We start from the raw sequence: 15,449 nt of genomic DNA on the forward strand, positions 1-15,449 counted from the left end.
ATGATTGACAATTGTGTAAACGAGGTCTTGTCTAACCGATAATTATTCTACAACTGGTCCTAGTATTGAAATAGAACGAATATGTTTTTTCTTCTAAGATAACAAACAAAAGTAAATGACATAAATACGACCCAAATAAAGTGAAACAATAATTATTTCTTTCAATTGGTTTGACTGTTTAAAAATTAATCCAACTTTACCAGGTTTGAAAGAAATTTAAACGAGTGATCTAAGTGATGATAATGATAAAATATAAGGGGCGCCTTTAAAAAAATGGAACTTAGTAATAAAAAAAAGTAAATAACTAAAAATGCAAATGACTAACAAAACGAAATGATATAAAAAGTGAGACCTTCTAGTAGAAAAGATAAAGCTTTGCTTGGCTTGGACAAAGGAAGAATACTATAAGAAATGAAAGAAAATATAACAATTTGACAATATGTCAACGAAAGTTGACACTCTTCATGGGCCCAAGAGTAAGACAGTGGTGGTGTTCTTTGGAGTCAGTGAGACAAACATATGAGACGGAAGATTTTCAGCCAGTCCCCATACAAAAGAGTAGCTCCACCCTTCAAAATAAAAAAAAGAGTAGCTTGGAACTTGGAAGTGTAAAATAGGCTAATAAAGACAACAAAATCTAAATTAAAATTTTTATTTAGCAATAAAACTATGTACTCAATTCCAAATCATTAGCTCGATTTTTCTTATATTAATTAGGATGTTTACTTATTGGCAGCACAATAATACTCTTATTTCCAAAACAAGAAGAGCAACGATCTATATAGTTATTTTAAAAAAACAAAATTTGGCCTTCACAAATACATCATAAGCTTTGATTTGCTTTTAAAAATGAATACAACTTAATTGAATTTCAAACGTTATTTTGGAAAGCATGTACAAAGTCCAATCATTCATAAAGATATATTTTGTAACTGAGGGTAATACGAAACGGATTAGGTGCCCTCCCCCATTTCCCCCACAACTCTTGAAAAAGGAAAAAAACAGATAATCTCTATTCAAATAATCAAACTTCAACACATTCAAGAGAAACAAAACCAGGTTTATTATGACTTTTCTGGGAAATGTTGAAGCCTCACTAGTTTACAAAGCCTAAAAAGGCAAACTTCAGCAAATATAGCTTATTGAGTTTGTATGGGTTTATTTCACAATCATAAGACACAAAAAGTAAAAGCAAAAGATATCCCAATAAACCTCCTATAATTGTATATAACGTACTCATGCAAAAAGGTTTGTAAAATGGTTTTGTAGTAAAAAAGGAAAAAGAAAATGAAAGAGGCAAGGACTTCAAGAGAGTGAATTCTTCTGGTCTTTATCTTGCTCACTGTTTTCTTCAGGACTGCTTTCATGCTCATGAGCAGCAGAAGCAGTACATTGATCATCATTATGTCTTCCCTCACTCTCATTGGGTGTTTGTGCCTGTACATTTGATGCGGAATTAGTTTTTTCCTCCAATGTCAAGCTAGTAATACCATTTTTCTTCATGTTCGTCTCCGGCGGGAGATTTGCTTCTTCAAGAAGACTCATCATGCACACATTGTTTGCCCCGGCTTGCACGTCTTCTCCACCAGGTTGGAAATTCAAGTCTAGTTGTCCCTTGGCAGCTTCAGCCGCGTGGTCTTGACTTGTTGAATCCAACTCATCAGGCACCCTTGCTTCATTCTCCGAATCATCAACTGGAGGTAAATGCGAGATGCTGTCTGATTCTGTTTCATGTTCAGATTGAAGCTTCATCTTACGCATCATCAGGGTTTTAAACCGACGTTTAACTGCCATGCAGACATCACAGGTGCATGTAGGTTTGTGTTTACCCTTCCCACTTGGTGGTTGGATACAAACAATGCAGGAGCACCCAGGTCTATGCCGAGGGTGTTTTGTAGTGGTAGCCACCTGCGTGCTGCCAGGGTCACCTGCATCATCTCCAAGTATTGAAGTGTTCACCAAAGCATCCAGTCCAGAAGATTTATGTTCCAGCGGATTGGGGCTTGCTGCCACTTTTAGTTTATCGAATTCTATTCCAAAATAATGAATTGAAGTATATTAGCTATAAAGTTGTTGATACAAAAACATGTCACCAAGGCAATGCATTTATAATTCTTGATCAGGCAGCATAATTTGGAATTGCAGATATGTCAATTTCTTCAGCACATATATGATTTGACAAAAAAGGGTATGCACAAAGCAAAAGTAGCAACACAGGACAAAAACCAATTTCGTGGGAGCAACTTTGTAGAATAAATCAATACTAAGTATATTTTGGTAACGGTAGACTGAACAAAAAGCCATTTCTTTCAACTGGCTACTCGAGATCAATTTAGAATGTTAGACCAGTATAGATCTCCAATTTTCCTAAATCTGTCAACAATCTTTCCTAAATCTTCAACTTTACTAAATCTAGGCTTGTATGCTGAAATATGGAGCGACCCGTGTACTAATAAGGCAACTTAAAGTCATTATGTAGAATACCTTACTGTGCTTATGATTGGTATGCCGACAGTCATATAAGAAGTTTTCACCATTATGAGAACATTTAAGATTGTTTTTAGTTGACATTCCAAATGTAGGGATCTTAAATTTTCATAAATCGTGTATGTTAAATACTTGTACATTTCCATGCCAAAATGTGATATAAATGCTTCAAAATGATTATACTGAAATAATAATGCATTCGAACACATGAAGATATTCTTGTCCCGAGCAACCATGAGTAATAAAAAAGTTGAAATATCAGTGTATCTCTATTGGATGGGCCTTATATGACAAGTTGAAGTTTCCTTGTTTAATGTTCAATTAATAAAAAAGTAACTACAAAGCTTTGACAATTTGGACTACAGCTTGTGGACAAAATATGTAAACAAGATACTTAGAGGCTTTTACATTTTTCATCTGTTTTATTCCTAAAATTTTGTTAGAGGCAAAAAGGGAAGAAAGATAAAGACAATGCTATGAACAAGGAAATAACTTAATAGAGATGCTCATAAATTATAACCACTCATAAATTATACCTTGTGCCATCTAATAACCCCAGTTCACGAATTTCTTACTAACCCAATTTTACTATGATAAAAAACTTATCTTTCCAAACTTCTCCTAATTTAAATTGAAAACCTATTTGAGAGGGTCAATATACCACTATCCTTGAGAGAATCTATTTCCCAAAATACTTTTGAAAACTTAAAATTACAAATGGCATATATATATATATTAAATCACAAATAAAGCTCATTGATCAAAAGAAAGTCCAAGAAGTAAACCCTGGAATTCAGACATATTTGAGTACTGCATGTGCTACCAATAGGAAAATGCTATAAAAAAACATAGCTTCATAGACATTGCAAACGTCTGCATATGAAACCATTTTCTACCAGTATTTGTCTATCTGCAGTGACTAAAAGGGATCATGCGTATTTAAAGGAATTCAAGCAATGGAGACATACCCTTGTTCAGTCTCAGAAGATTATCCAGTTCCCTTTGGTTCAATTCGTTAGGAGCAGAACATGAAGACCTGTTGACAGCATTGCAGAAGCTTAAAGGTCTTACATAAAACATGTTTTGTTATAACGTGCATTGCACTACAAAGGCTTATGTTTACCTATTCTGATCCCATAAATTCTCCGTGCATGTCCAATTATGAGGAACAAGTACATCAATCGGCAACTTCCGCCATTTTGAGCACCTATCACATTGTGTCCACTGCTCATTTATCCTGAGGTCCAACCATACTCCAAATTCAAATACTCAATCAAAATATATAAGCTGATGTATTAGTACAACTTGGTAAAGAACTCATAAAGTTCAACATAAAATATACATAAAAAATAGGAGGGATGGTAAGGGGAAAAACCTTACACACGCAATATACAGAAAAAACACTAACACATTCATCTTACCCAGTTGAGCGGGATACACATATACTCGTCTTACCAAAGACAGGAGGTTCCTGCATGGATTTAAGAAAGTCAACTCCCATAAAAGATCTTAAACAGGCTGTAAAGTAAAATTTAATCTTACATAGTATGCAAGTAGATGGCATTTCAAAACTATAGGATATGATTTATGACCTAGAAGCCAATTTCATATAATTTAGGCTTACACGCAAATGCAATGCAATCCACATAAAGCTAAGAACGACCATGTGTGAACGTGTGAAGCATCACATGTGCCGAGACACTGAAATTCATAATCCCTGGGTAAAAATATTGTTTATTTTAACCCGAGGTTTAGAAACCTCTGCCTTCACCCCTTCTTCTCTCAAAATATTAAACAGACATCCTCTACCCCTTTAAACTTGTTTTTTCCTTAATACATACATGCCCTAAAAGTGAACATGGCGCAATGATATGATTGTTGCTTAGTGAATGTCTAAATCCTAAAAACAACCTCTCTGGCTCTCCGCTTGTGAGGCTAAGGCTGCATACATCTACCCTCCCATACCCCACTAAGTGTGAGCCTTGTGCATTGGGCTGCCCTTTGTTTTACATACACGCCCTAAAGCAACAATTTTTGTAGAACATGAAACAAAAGGGATTTTTAATACATTTGAAAATTGCAAACCTGTGAGCCTACTAATGATGTATATAGAATTACCCTTATTCTGAAAAGTTCCTATGAATTAGATGTCACATTTTCTTCTTTCAATTTAGATTCGCCTAGATGGAAAACATTTGGATAGCAGACAGATGCATTAAAAAACTCATTAGCATAACCTAAACACTCCAATACTTTTGGGGGAATGTTGGTATAAACAGACACCAAAAGCATCAGCTTCATCTTACCCATGAGTCCATGACGAGAACCAAAAAATTAAAATAGAAGAGTTCATCTATAAAATATTTGAACTTTGTGAAACTTACTAATTCCTATAAATAGTTCACTTACTTCATACTCTTCAATTACATGATCCTCAATCATTACAATGCTTGGCTTAATTGTTGGTGGTGGACGTAGCAAGTCCTGAGCCTCTTCCCAAGTAAGTATCAGCTCCATTGCATCCTGGCTTTCAATAAGCAACCTCTTACTTTTTGACCCTATATTCCGAGCTCTCTTCTTCTCAGGAACCACCATAGGTGGCAAACTCATCCCCTCTCTTTTCCTGCTTCCGGGCATCTCAATACTATGCAAGTTCATGTCACCACCAGCTGAATTCCATTTTTTAGACAGCACATTTAGGTGGGTTTCTGAATTCTCCTTCTGTGACCGAAGATTTCCAGAACCACTTAATATAGATAAATTCCCATAAAGACCAGAATAGGAAGTTTCACTTGAACGAGAACCATTTGGCATACTAGACGGTTGAGTGTCCTGCTTAATAGGTGATTAGATATTAATTCTAAAAGAACGAGTTTGTTATATGTACAAAAAAAATGGCTTTTACCTGTATTGCTGCAGAATATATTCCCTTCCTAAACCCCATTACAAGTTTACCCTCAGGGTCCATACGGCTGAATGTTACTGCAGCATTTTAGATTTTTTTACTATTTTGTAACCAGATTATACTACGATGAAAAATAAATGAAACAAATAAAGGAGACAAAATAAATGTTGCACTAGAAATTTAGAAGTGGTACAGAAACAAATTGATATATATGATAAAACATGATGTTGTTTAGTTCAAAGCTTTTGTTACTTCATCAAAAGAACAATAATCAGTAGCAGTGAAAGTTATAGAAACTTCATAAAATTTCCGAAAGTCATTTGCAGTCAGTACCTTATAGCAGCATGTCTACTACGTACGGTTATTGATTACTCAAGACATTGAGCCAGAAATTTGCACACTGATGAATGCTTGTAAATGACAAATTTAGAAGAAACGTAATAATCTCTAAATTTAGCCAATGTTGCAGTGAATAAGTATGACTAAAACAGGGGGGTGAAAAAAAACTCCACATGTTGTATCTATTCTTAGAATTGGTAGCTTAACTAATCAAGTAATTCTCAGTAAAACTTACCAGTATCCCCAGCTTGCAATTGCATAGACTGGATGCAGGGAGTTACACCTTCTAAAACATACATCCTGCTGTTATTATTTGGCCAAAATCTAAACTGGAACACCCATTCTTTTCCTTTCACATCATGGATTCGTAGAGGAAGACCATCTGGTTGAGAGATGGGAGGAAAATAGGCCTGCAAAATGCCAATTCAAACAATTTAAAAAATCTCCTCAAGAAAAATGAATTTCGTCAGAATGATTGGTTAATACAAAATGATAACAAAAGATATAACTTCATCTGCAAAATTAAGAAAACCTACTTCTGCACAAGCTTTTGGTAAAATCAAGCGACCAATTCGACCAGCATCACTTGCACTAAGCGTCTTCTCAAAGAGTGGCACGACAGTGGAATTTGAACTTGAAGTATCACAAATCATGGTTAAGGAACTATGTTTTCCAAGGTAAATAGAGATCACCGAAAGAAAATAGGTTTATCACTCTGCATAACGTATCTTGCTAACAATTAACAATTCATAGAATTAATTACAATTATGGATACCCTCCAGATATTTGCTGCAACTCTTGATCTGTAATCCTAGGCCAATAACGGGGAAGTAACTGATTCCTTCCCCGTCCTTCAGCAGGAGGCCTTGCTACACGAGTCTGGGATGCCATGCTTATATTTTCTTCTAAGCCTGCGGTAAGAGTTGACCTAAGGGGCTTAGGTGATAGCTGGCGAGACCTAGACCCTGCTAGAAGTGGAGATGATGTTTTACTTTGTTCTCTTTCATCAGTAATGGCTGTTTGAAAGGGATTTGAGTGTCCTAATGGAGCAGCATGAGTCATAGTTGTCTGTGTCAATGGTTCATATGTATCTTGCATTTCCATGTCTGACGTATTGTTATCTTCTTTGGCAGCCTTAGATGATCCATTCGACTCAGGAGGAAATTGTGATATCGAAGTGTTTCCAATATTTTCAATCGAAGGTGGAACTTCTTCCACTATTATTTCTGCAGAAGTCCCACTTGTGTCAAAATTATGTGGTTTGAGCCACCATCTCAGCCCATCGTTCGATGCATAATGCCCTATTTGCATACCCCTGACATTTAATTGGTTAGCCAGAGATATGAAGTTCTTTTCACTGACATTTTTTCCCTTTGATGTCTCAGACTCGTTAGGCTTTCCAGTAGTTGCAACCTGTCAAATAACCATTGCAAGTTTCGGAACATACAGACTTCAAAATTAAAGCATCAACATGAAATAACAATAAATATGCAAGAAGTAGCATTCAATTTACCCTCTAAATATTAATTAATAATTAGCTTAACAACCTTATGATACAAGGTTTTCAGTAAAAATTAACCAGAAAGTTAAGACCCACAATCTAATATCATAAATATCAATCTATCTGAGGAAGTTATCATAATCAATAAAGATTACCATATTTTATCTGTTTCTGTAGTTGTGAACATAAATGGTTAGTTAATTAACTAAAATGGCAAGTTTATCTTACAGGTTGAATTCCTAAATTCCTTGCGCAATTTATACAGCTTACACCACCGGTATCTAGTAACTCAAACTGAGACATAGAGACAACACATCCACAATGGAGTCGCTGTAAAAAACAGAACAAAGAGTCATTGAGCACAGTGAAGCATGTGGAATAAACAGTAATTGGGTAGAAAGCTATGCTTCATGTTAAATGTACTTTACCTTTCCACAAAAAGTGCACTCTCTCCAACCAGAGTCGTTTGAATGAAACACATCACAATATGTTGATTGTTCATAAGCGGAACTAGAGTAGAGAAAAATTCAAAGTAAGTTCCATACTCTCTAATAACCAATTATTGTTTGAAGTTTTTATTTTACAAAATTAGCATTAGGTAATAATGAGACTGGGAGTTCCAATAGCCCTACCAATCTGTTAATTTGAGTATTCTATAATAAAATTACCAGATGACGTCATCCCATGCTCATTTTATGTTTCCTATCCAGATATTTAAATTGGGCACCATTCAAATTCAACACAACTTAGAGAACAAAGTTTCAGCCAGAACAAAACAAATACAACTGATGAACACAAGCTTCATAAATCATCATCATCATCATCATACAACTTGGACATATAGTTATTGGTGATTCTTCTCATTTTGTTTTTATTTTCTTTTCCCTTATATTTTGGGAAATTAATTTTTTCCCAGTCATTTATTCTTAATTAATCAAGCAAAACAAGAATATAGTTCATATGCCATGGTCAGAAGATGATTTTACGGTTCAGCATTCCAATTTACCTATGACGAGATCAACAACCAACTACGTAAATTTTTATAAACTATAAAAGAAATAATAAAAAAATCGTATTAAGTCTAAACACTTGGGAAATTCGGGGAAAAGATAATCAAAACAAAGTAGCCAAAGGTCAAAACTTTGATCAATAAAAAAATGAAATTGAACAACTTCAAAGCAATTTTATTTTTCTTAAACAATAAAAATTGAAAATGAAAACAATAAATCAGCTATTAATCTTAACTCACTGTTGAGTCCGTACAATCAGATATGAACTAACGCGTGTTAATTTGAAATGTAGAGTATAACTACCCGCACTTATCACATAGATCAGCGAATTCACCGGATCGCAATGCCCAACCTCTGCGCCACCGAATCGACGTTGTGATTGCACACGCCACGTTCATGCAAATCCTTGACTCCATTTTCAACCTCAATTCCACTTCACTGCAAGCAATTACAAAAAACAAAATCAAAATTCAAAAATTAAAAACCCTAACAATCACCTCGATTTCAGAAAACAAAACCTCACCAACCTCACCGAACCAGAGGAATAAAAATCAAGCAGCGGAAAAACACACATACCGAAATTCAACCTAAGAACGAAGCTCGAGTTGGTAGTAGCGGTTACTAGAAGTTCATTAGAAACGGTTTCGTTGTTCGGTATTTTTTAGAGAGAGAAGCTGTGGCGGCGGGTGGTGTGGTTTTGGATTCGCTTTTACGGAGGTGTAAGAAGTGAAGTTAGGTTTGATCGGAGAATCGTCGTTAATCTGATCGGAGAAGGAGAAAAAAGGTGAATTTGAATTGACGGTGACCGGAGATAACGGAAGCGACGACGGAGGAGAGAGAAGGCGAGTGCATGCAGAAATATAAGAAAGAAAGAGAATGAGACAGAAATTGCATGCACGATGATTATACTTCAAGACTTGGCCAACTTCACCACTAGTGTCCCACCACCTTTATTTATTTCATTTTCTTTTGCCATTGTTTCTATGTTGTAATATGAATCTGGATCCTTTCTCTGGATTATCCAATATTAAATGAAATGATATATGTATTATTTAAAAAAAATTATTTTTCAGTCACTCAGATTTTAAGTTATTTTTAATTAATTTTTTTTAAATCATTAAATGAATATGGATCTCAAATTCCTGTATAGGAGAGAATCCTAACTTGTTGTAATATCTATGTGAGTTTATCATTTATTTGTATTATTTATATTTAAAATAATTATTAATGGTTAATATTACTTATGAGAATCTTTTTTTACAATGTAGATTTTCTCTTATTTTTTACTTCGAATTTGATGTTATTTATTATTAAAGTGTAATATCTATGTAATGATAGTATAAAAATATATACATAATATGTGTATTTTTTATCATTCATTTGAATTATTTTTTCGAAGAGTTAATGATAATTGAAAATAATTATAGATAATGCAGTGACAATGTAAAAAATTATTATATTATTAATCTGTACATCTTTTATCTTATTATTAATATTTTTATAACACTTAATATGTTTCCTACTATCCATATAATAAATGATTTTGACTTTGGTTCTTGTAGAGAATTATTTCCTCCGTTTCATTTGTTTTTTAAGATTAATGTATTTATGTAGAATAGATTATGTAATCATGAAGGGGTGTTGTATATTCACTAAAATCTCCTATTTATTTTCTAAGAGAATAAAAATATAATTAATTAAAATAGAATATAATTATTGAAATATTAAATAATTTGAAAAATAGTTTGCTTAAAACAATAATAATTTTGAAACAAGAAAATAAATCAAACAACAAAACATATTAAATATATAGGATATATGGATTTACATCATTTTGAAATGTCACTTTCTGACTTTTGGTTCATTTATATAGATGACATGTAGTGGAAAGTAAATAAGAAATTAAGAATGCGAGACTGATTTTATATGGGATCAAAATCAATTTTTTTACTTTATAAGTAATTTTAAATAGATTTTGAATAAGTATTAATTAAAAATAAATTACTCAAATTAAGACTTCTGTGTAAAACTCATAATCATATTACACTTAAGATTCAAATTCTAAATTAACAAAGATTCTAGTTAAGATTGGGGTGTAAATGAACTACTTTACACTCACTATCAATATGTATTACATAATACTTTTTTTATCAAATGAAAGAGATATCAAAAGAATGGTTTTAGTATTTTTGGATAAAATGTAATTTTCCTCTATTATATATAGATGGATGTTTTTTGTCCTTAAACTTTTTGGTTACATAATGTTAGTTGAAAAATAAAAATACACACAAGATGGGTTGAATTGTGTTCCTTATAATGTTTTAAAAGTAAACAAATTATTCTAAGTAAACTCAATTCACAACCCATATTTATGTTAATGTAGGATCTATATGATGAATATAGACAATTAGTTGAACAATAATTAAAAGATTTTGAAAATGACTACTTTAAATTCCCCTGATAACTCTATAAGTATAGACAATCAAAATAAACAAAGTAAGCAATAAAGAGAAGATATTGAATGATTTATCCTGATTCACTTCTAAAACTTAGAGAGATGTGTTCAATCCTTAGAGTAATGGCCAAGGTTTTGTCTGTTATTAATGAGTACATGCACATATTATTTTCCACACTTAATCTCTTCAAAATCAACATCATTTTTCTTTATACGCCAATCCTCTGAAGACTCTAAACCTTTCATATTTTTACACCTAATTTTGTAGGCGTTAAAAACAATTATAGATGAAAAGAGATGATGAAATTGCATTACCCCTGAATGACGCAATTTTTATGGTGTAGGTTTGTCAAAATGACTTTAGTTATTTGTAAGGCAAATACATAGAATTAGGGGTGGCAAGTTGTAGAAAAGTTGGTTTCACCTAACAAATGATAATAGTCTACCAACGTTATATGGAGTGAGACTGATGTTGAGGCCCAAATGGTGCATCAAGGGCCCAATTGTGAATCATTTAGGCCTATTTGGTTAAAAGATTATGGGATGGATTAATTTCCTGATTTTCTTTTATGAATTTATTTCAGTTGTCATTTGTTTGTAAGATTGGACCACATGGATCTAGGGTGAGCGTGGAACGGGTTGGAACGGGTTAAGCATGTCCCTCACATGTCCCTAAATATTGACCGAGTTAATTTTTGAGACGAGTCAAAATAGGGACGGGTCTGAGTTAAAAAGGGACAAAATGACGAATATAGATTTTTTCTCAAATCTTTAAGCATGTACAATCAAAATTACCATAATCTGTATATAAACTCAACTAAAACCTGCATCCCACATATATCAGTATATAAACTATAAATTGCATCATTCAAACTAAAAACTATCACAATCTTATTTTTTGATACAATTGTAATCCTTACCTTACTCATATTGCAATGCAATCAATTTGATATGATTTGTTTTTCATAATGCAATCTCTGACTTATTATTTTTTGAATCCCTGAAGATTTATTTCTTATCAAGGTGATTATGCAGCTTAATCAAATTGAAATGATTTGATACAAATTACATATTCTCAAATCTTTAATTTATATGATAATCAAACCTAATAAAAACAAATCTTTAACTCATTCATTTTTTTGAATAATTTTGAAGAATGTTTTTTTGGGCCGGACAAAATTGGGTGTTCATAGTAAGGAATAAGGATCATATGATAAGTGATGTAGATATGTTGTATGAGGTTATAGGTATTTCAGTTATGTGGGTTGAACGTAATGAGTATTGATAGGTACTTATTTAACTATTCTTGATATATAACTATAAGGAACGGGTTGGGTGACCCAGACATAAACCTGAACCCATCCTTTTTTGACGACGTGTTTGTCCCTTTTATTTGGGTTTGTGCTTTTTTATTTATTTAGACGGGTCAGACCCATCTCTAAATCATTGAGTTGGGACGGGTCTACGGGCCGTGTCAGGTCATACTCGCCCCTACATGGATCATTTAGATCAATTTTCCATTATCTTTAGTACTATTTAGTCTATAACGGTTATGAGAAGGATACGAAGAAAAAAAAATTATCCTTTATTTCCCTTCTACAATGAATTTTCTGCTCCTATAGTTACTTAAAAAGTTTCTTCATGATATTTTGGTACTTTTATTGACAATTGTGTCATGAAAAAACTACATATAAATTAGATTAAGGTATATTATTGAATATTAATAGGTGAATGAAGAAGCTGCTAAAAAGAAAAATGGTTACCATCGGATCATAGTCAATAAAGTGATAATCATCATGGACGGTCAACCCTTAAAAGGGGCATCAATGTTAAAAGTCTCGGACTAGTTAGCATAATAAATTCAATATATTACTTAAGTCATGAGAGTATTCTACTTCCACTTATAAGTTAGATTATTCTCGTGTGATTAAGTCCCAAAGATATTCATTTGTTTAGAAATCCTAAATATTATTGGTGGTTTCTTTTGGTTTGATTTTACAAATGAAAGTGCATAATTGTAATACACAAGAAGAATTGAAGAGAATTCAGTTTCCCTACTTATTTGCATTATTCAATCCCAATCTCTCTATCGACCACTTTCCTTATATATTCTGTTGTGAGATAATCATCTTCATCTTTTTCATCTAATGTCTTCCATGTAAGGTCGGAAATGAGTCGAATAAAGTCAAATCAGAACTCAGCCCAATTCAGCTTGATAAGAATTAGTTTGGCTCGAAACTCGACCCGAGTTCAATACAAATTATTTTTTTAGCTCGAGTTTGGTTCGGGTAAAGTTCGAATTAGTTCATTTGCACAACTTAAAAAATTAATTAATTTTTAAAAAATATTGCAAAAGGTTTTATATAAGATATATATATATATATATATAACATTGTTTATATATATAATAAAATAAATATAAAAAATAATGCATGAGTGATAATAAATATAAAAATTAGTTTATATATATATGTATATATATATATATTGAGTCAGTTCATGAACTTAACGAGTCGAACTATATTAAACTCAAGTTCGGCTCGTTTATTTAACGAGTTTAATTTCTAGCTCAAGTTCGACTCATTTGGTTTATGAACCAAGTTTATTGAACTGAATAACATATCAAATTTCGAACGAATACCGAATTGGTTTGGTTTATTGTCAGCCCTACTTCCACGACCTTAAGGTTGAATTTTTTTGAAGAGTTCATAATTAGTGTTTCTATTTCCCAGTTCCCACCACAACATCCAAGTTGTAACAACACAGATTGAGCGCTTTTAATTAATTATAGTTTTAATCTCCGAGGCCTTCAATTAAACACCTTCAAGGCAATTCTAGTAATTGAATAATTTGATGACCGTTTTAGCATTATTGTGTGGAGATGGAATTGTCTCCACCCACTTAGAAACATAATCAACAACCACCAAGATATATTTGTTGTTGTTTGAAGTAGGAAAACGTCCCATATAATCAACTCCCCACACATCAAATATCTCCACCTCAAGGATGGGGTTCATTGGCATTTCATGCCTCTTTGATATGTTCCCCGCCCTTTGGCAAGAATCACATGTGAGAACAAAACTTCTTGCATCTCTGAATATGTGTGGCCAAAAGAAGCCACATTGGAAGACATTTGTTATTGTTTTTGAAGTATTAACATGGCCTCCATAAGAGGCAGAGTGGCAACAACTCAAGATCTTTGACACTTCTTCTTCTAGAACACATCTTCTGTAAATACCATCAGCATATAGTTGGTAGAGGTAAGGATCATCCCAGCTATACTTCTTCAGATCTGAGAAGAATTTCTTTTTCTGTTGCGGTGTCATTTCAGGTGGAAGAATCTTGCTGACCAAATAATTTACAAAGTCAGCATACCAAGGTGCCTCTATAGTGTCGAGGAGGAGAAGTTGCTCATCAGAAAAGGAATCATTAATAAGTATGTCCTCCTCTCCTCCACTTGGATGTTCAAGCCGAGATAAGTGATCTGCAACTAGATTATTTGTCCCCTTTCTGTCAACAATCTCCAGATCATATTCTTGCAGAAGGAGAATCCATCGAATGAGATGTGGCTTACCTTTTTCTTACTCATCAAGTATCTCAAGGTTGATTGATCAGTATGGACTATAACTTTAAAACCTACTAGGTAGGACCTAAATTTTTCGAAGGCAAACACAACAACTAGTAGCTCATTCTCTATGGTGGCATAGTTAGCTTGAGCTCCATCATGTGTTTTGCTTTCAAAGAAAATTGCATGCATCTTCTTATCCTTCTTTTGACCCAACACTGCTCCCACGGTATAGTCACAAGCATCACACATCACTTCAAAAGGAAGATTCCAGTCTAGTGATTGCAATATTGGTGCAGTGACCAATGCCTCCCTCAACTTGAAAAACGATTATAGACAAGCAGCACTAAAATCAAATGCGTTATCTTTCGTTAAAAGGTTAGAAAGGGGTTTCGCAATTTTTGAAAAATCATTTATGAATATGTGGTAAAATCTCGCATGGCCTAAGAAACTCCTAACACCTTTTATGTTAATTGGTGGTGGCATATTTTCTATTACTACAATTTTTGCCATGTCCACCTCTATCCCTTTTCCTGATATTAAATGCCCCAACACAATACCCTCACGCCCCATGAAGTGCCATTTTCCCCAATTTAATACAAGATTCACTTCCTCACATCTTTGCAATATTTTTGTCAAGTTTGTTAAATAATCAGAAAATGAAAGTCCATAAACAGAAAAATCATCCATAAAAACTTCCATTATGTTTTCTATAAAATCAAAAAATATTGCAGTCATGCATCTTTGAAAAATGGTTGGGGCATTACATAGCCCAAAAGGCATTCTCCTATAGGAAAAGGTGCCATAAGAACATGTGAAAGTAGTTTTATGTTGGTCTTCAGGGTGGATGAGGATTTGATTAAATCCTGAGTACCCATCTAAATAGCAGAAATATTAATGTTTAGTAAGCTTTTCAAGCATTTGATCAATGAATGGGAGAGGGAAATGATCTTTCCTAGTGGTCGTGTTTATTTTTCTATAATCAATGCATATTCTCCAACCTGTGACTGTTCTAGTTGGATATATTACCCCAACATCTAAAAGTTTCAGCTCTTCTTCCCCAACCACTTCTTTCATATTAGGATTTAGTCTCCTCTAGTTTTCAATTGAAGTTTTATGGTTAGGTTCCATGAAAATTCTATGCATGCAAAAAGTAGGGTTTATGCCTTTTATATCATCCAATGTGT

At 33.4% G+C, this 15,449-nt stretch overlaps 1 protein-coding gene across 1 annotated transcript; it reads right to left on the reverse strand.

Annotated features, from left to right (window-relative positions):
• LOC109350216 (B3 domain-containing transcription repressor VAL2-like) lies at positions 1,046-9,151 on the reverse strand. Its single transcript, XM_019591396.1, has 13 exons — positions 8,819-9,151; positions 8,546-8,680; positions 7,661-7,742; positions 7,461-7,562; positions 6,507-7,144; positions 6,268-6,364; positions 5,967-6,141; positions 5,393-5,469; positions 4,897-5,319; positions 3,909-3,958; positions 3,611-3,724; positions 3,456-3,523; positions 1,046-2,030 (listed from the first exon to the last, which is right to left on the reverse strand). The coding sequence occupies exons 2-13, from the start codon at positions 8,656-8,658 to the stop codon at positions 1,306-1,308; spliced, it is 2,664 nt and encodes an 887-aa protein (XP_019446941.1). The 5' UTR covers positions 8,659-8,680; positions 8,819-9,151; the 3' UTR covers positions 1,046-1,305.

This window comes from Lupinus angustifolius, chromosome LG01, assembly GCF_001865875.1.
Source record: "Lupinus angustifolius cultivar Tanjil chromosome LG01, LupAngTanjil_v1.0, whole genome shotgun sequence".
Taxonomy (NCBI): Eukaryota; Viridiplantae; Streptophyta; class Magnoliopsida; order Fabales; family Fabaceae; genus Lupinus; species Lupinus angustifolius.

Coding starts and splice junctions, on each gene's coding strand:
- LOC109350216 (XM_019591396.1), bottom strand. CDS start 8,658: ATGGAGTCAAGGATTTGCATGAACGTGGCGTGTGCAATCACAACGTCG. Junction 5,470..5,966: donor ATTGCAAGCTGGGGATACTG/GTAAGTTTTACT, acceptor AAAATGCTGCAG/TAACATTCAGCCGTATGGAC. Junction 3,959..4,896: donor ATGTAATTGAAGAGTATGAA/GTAAGTGAACTA, acceptor AAATCCATGCAG/GAACCTCCTGTCTTTGGTAA.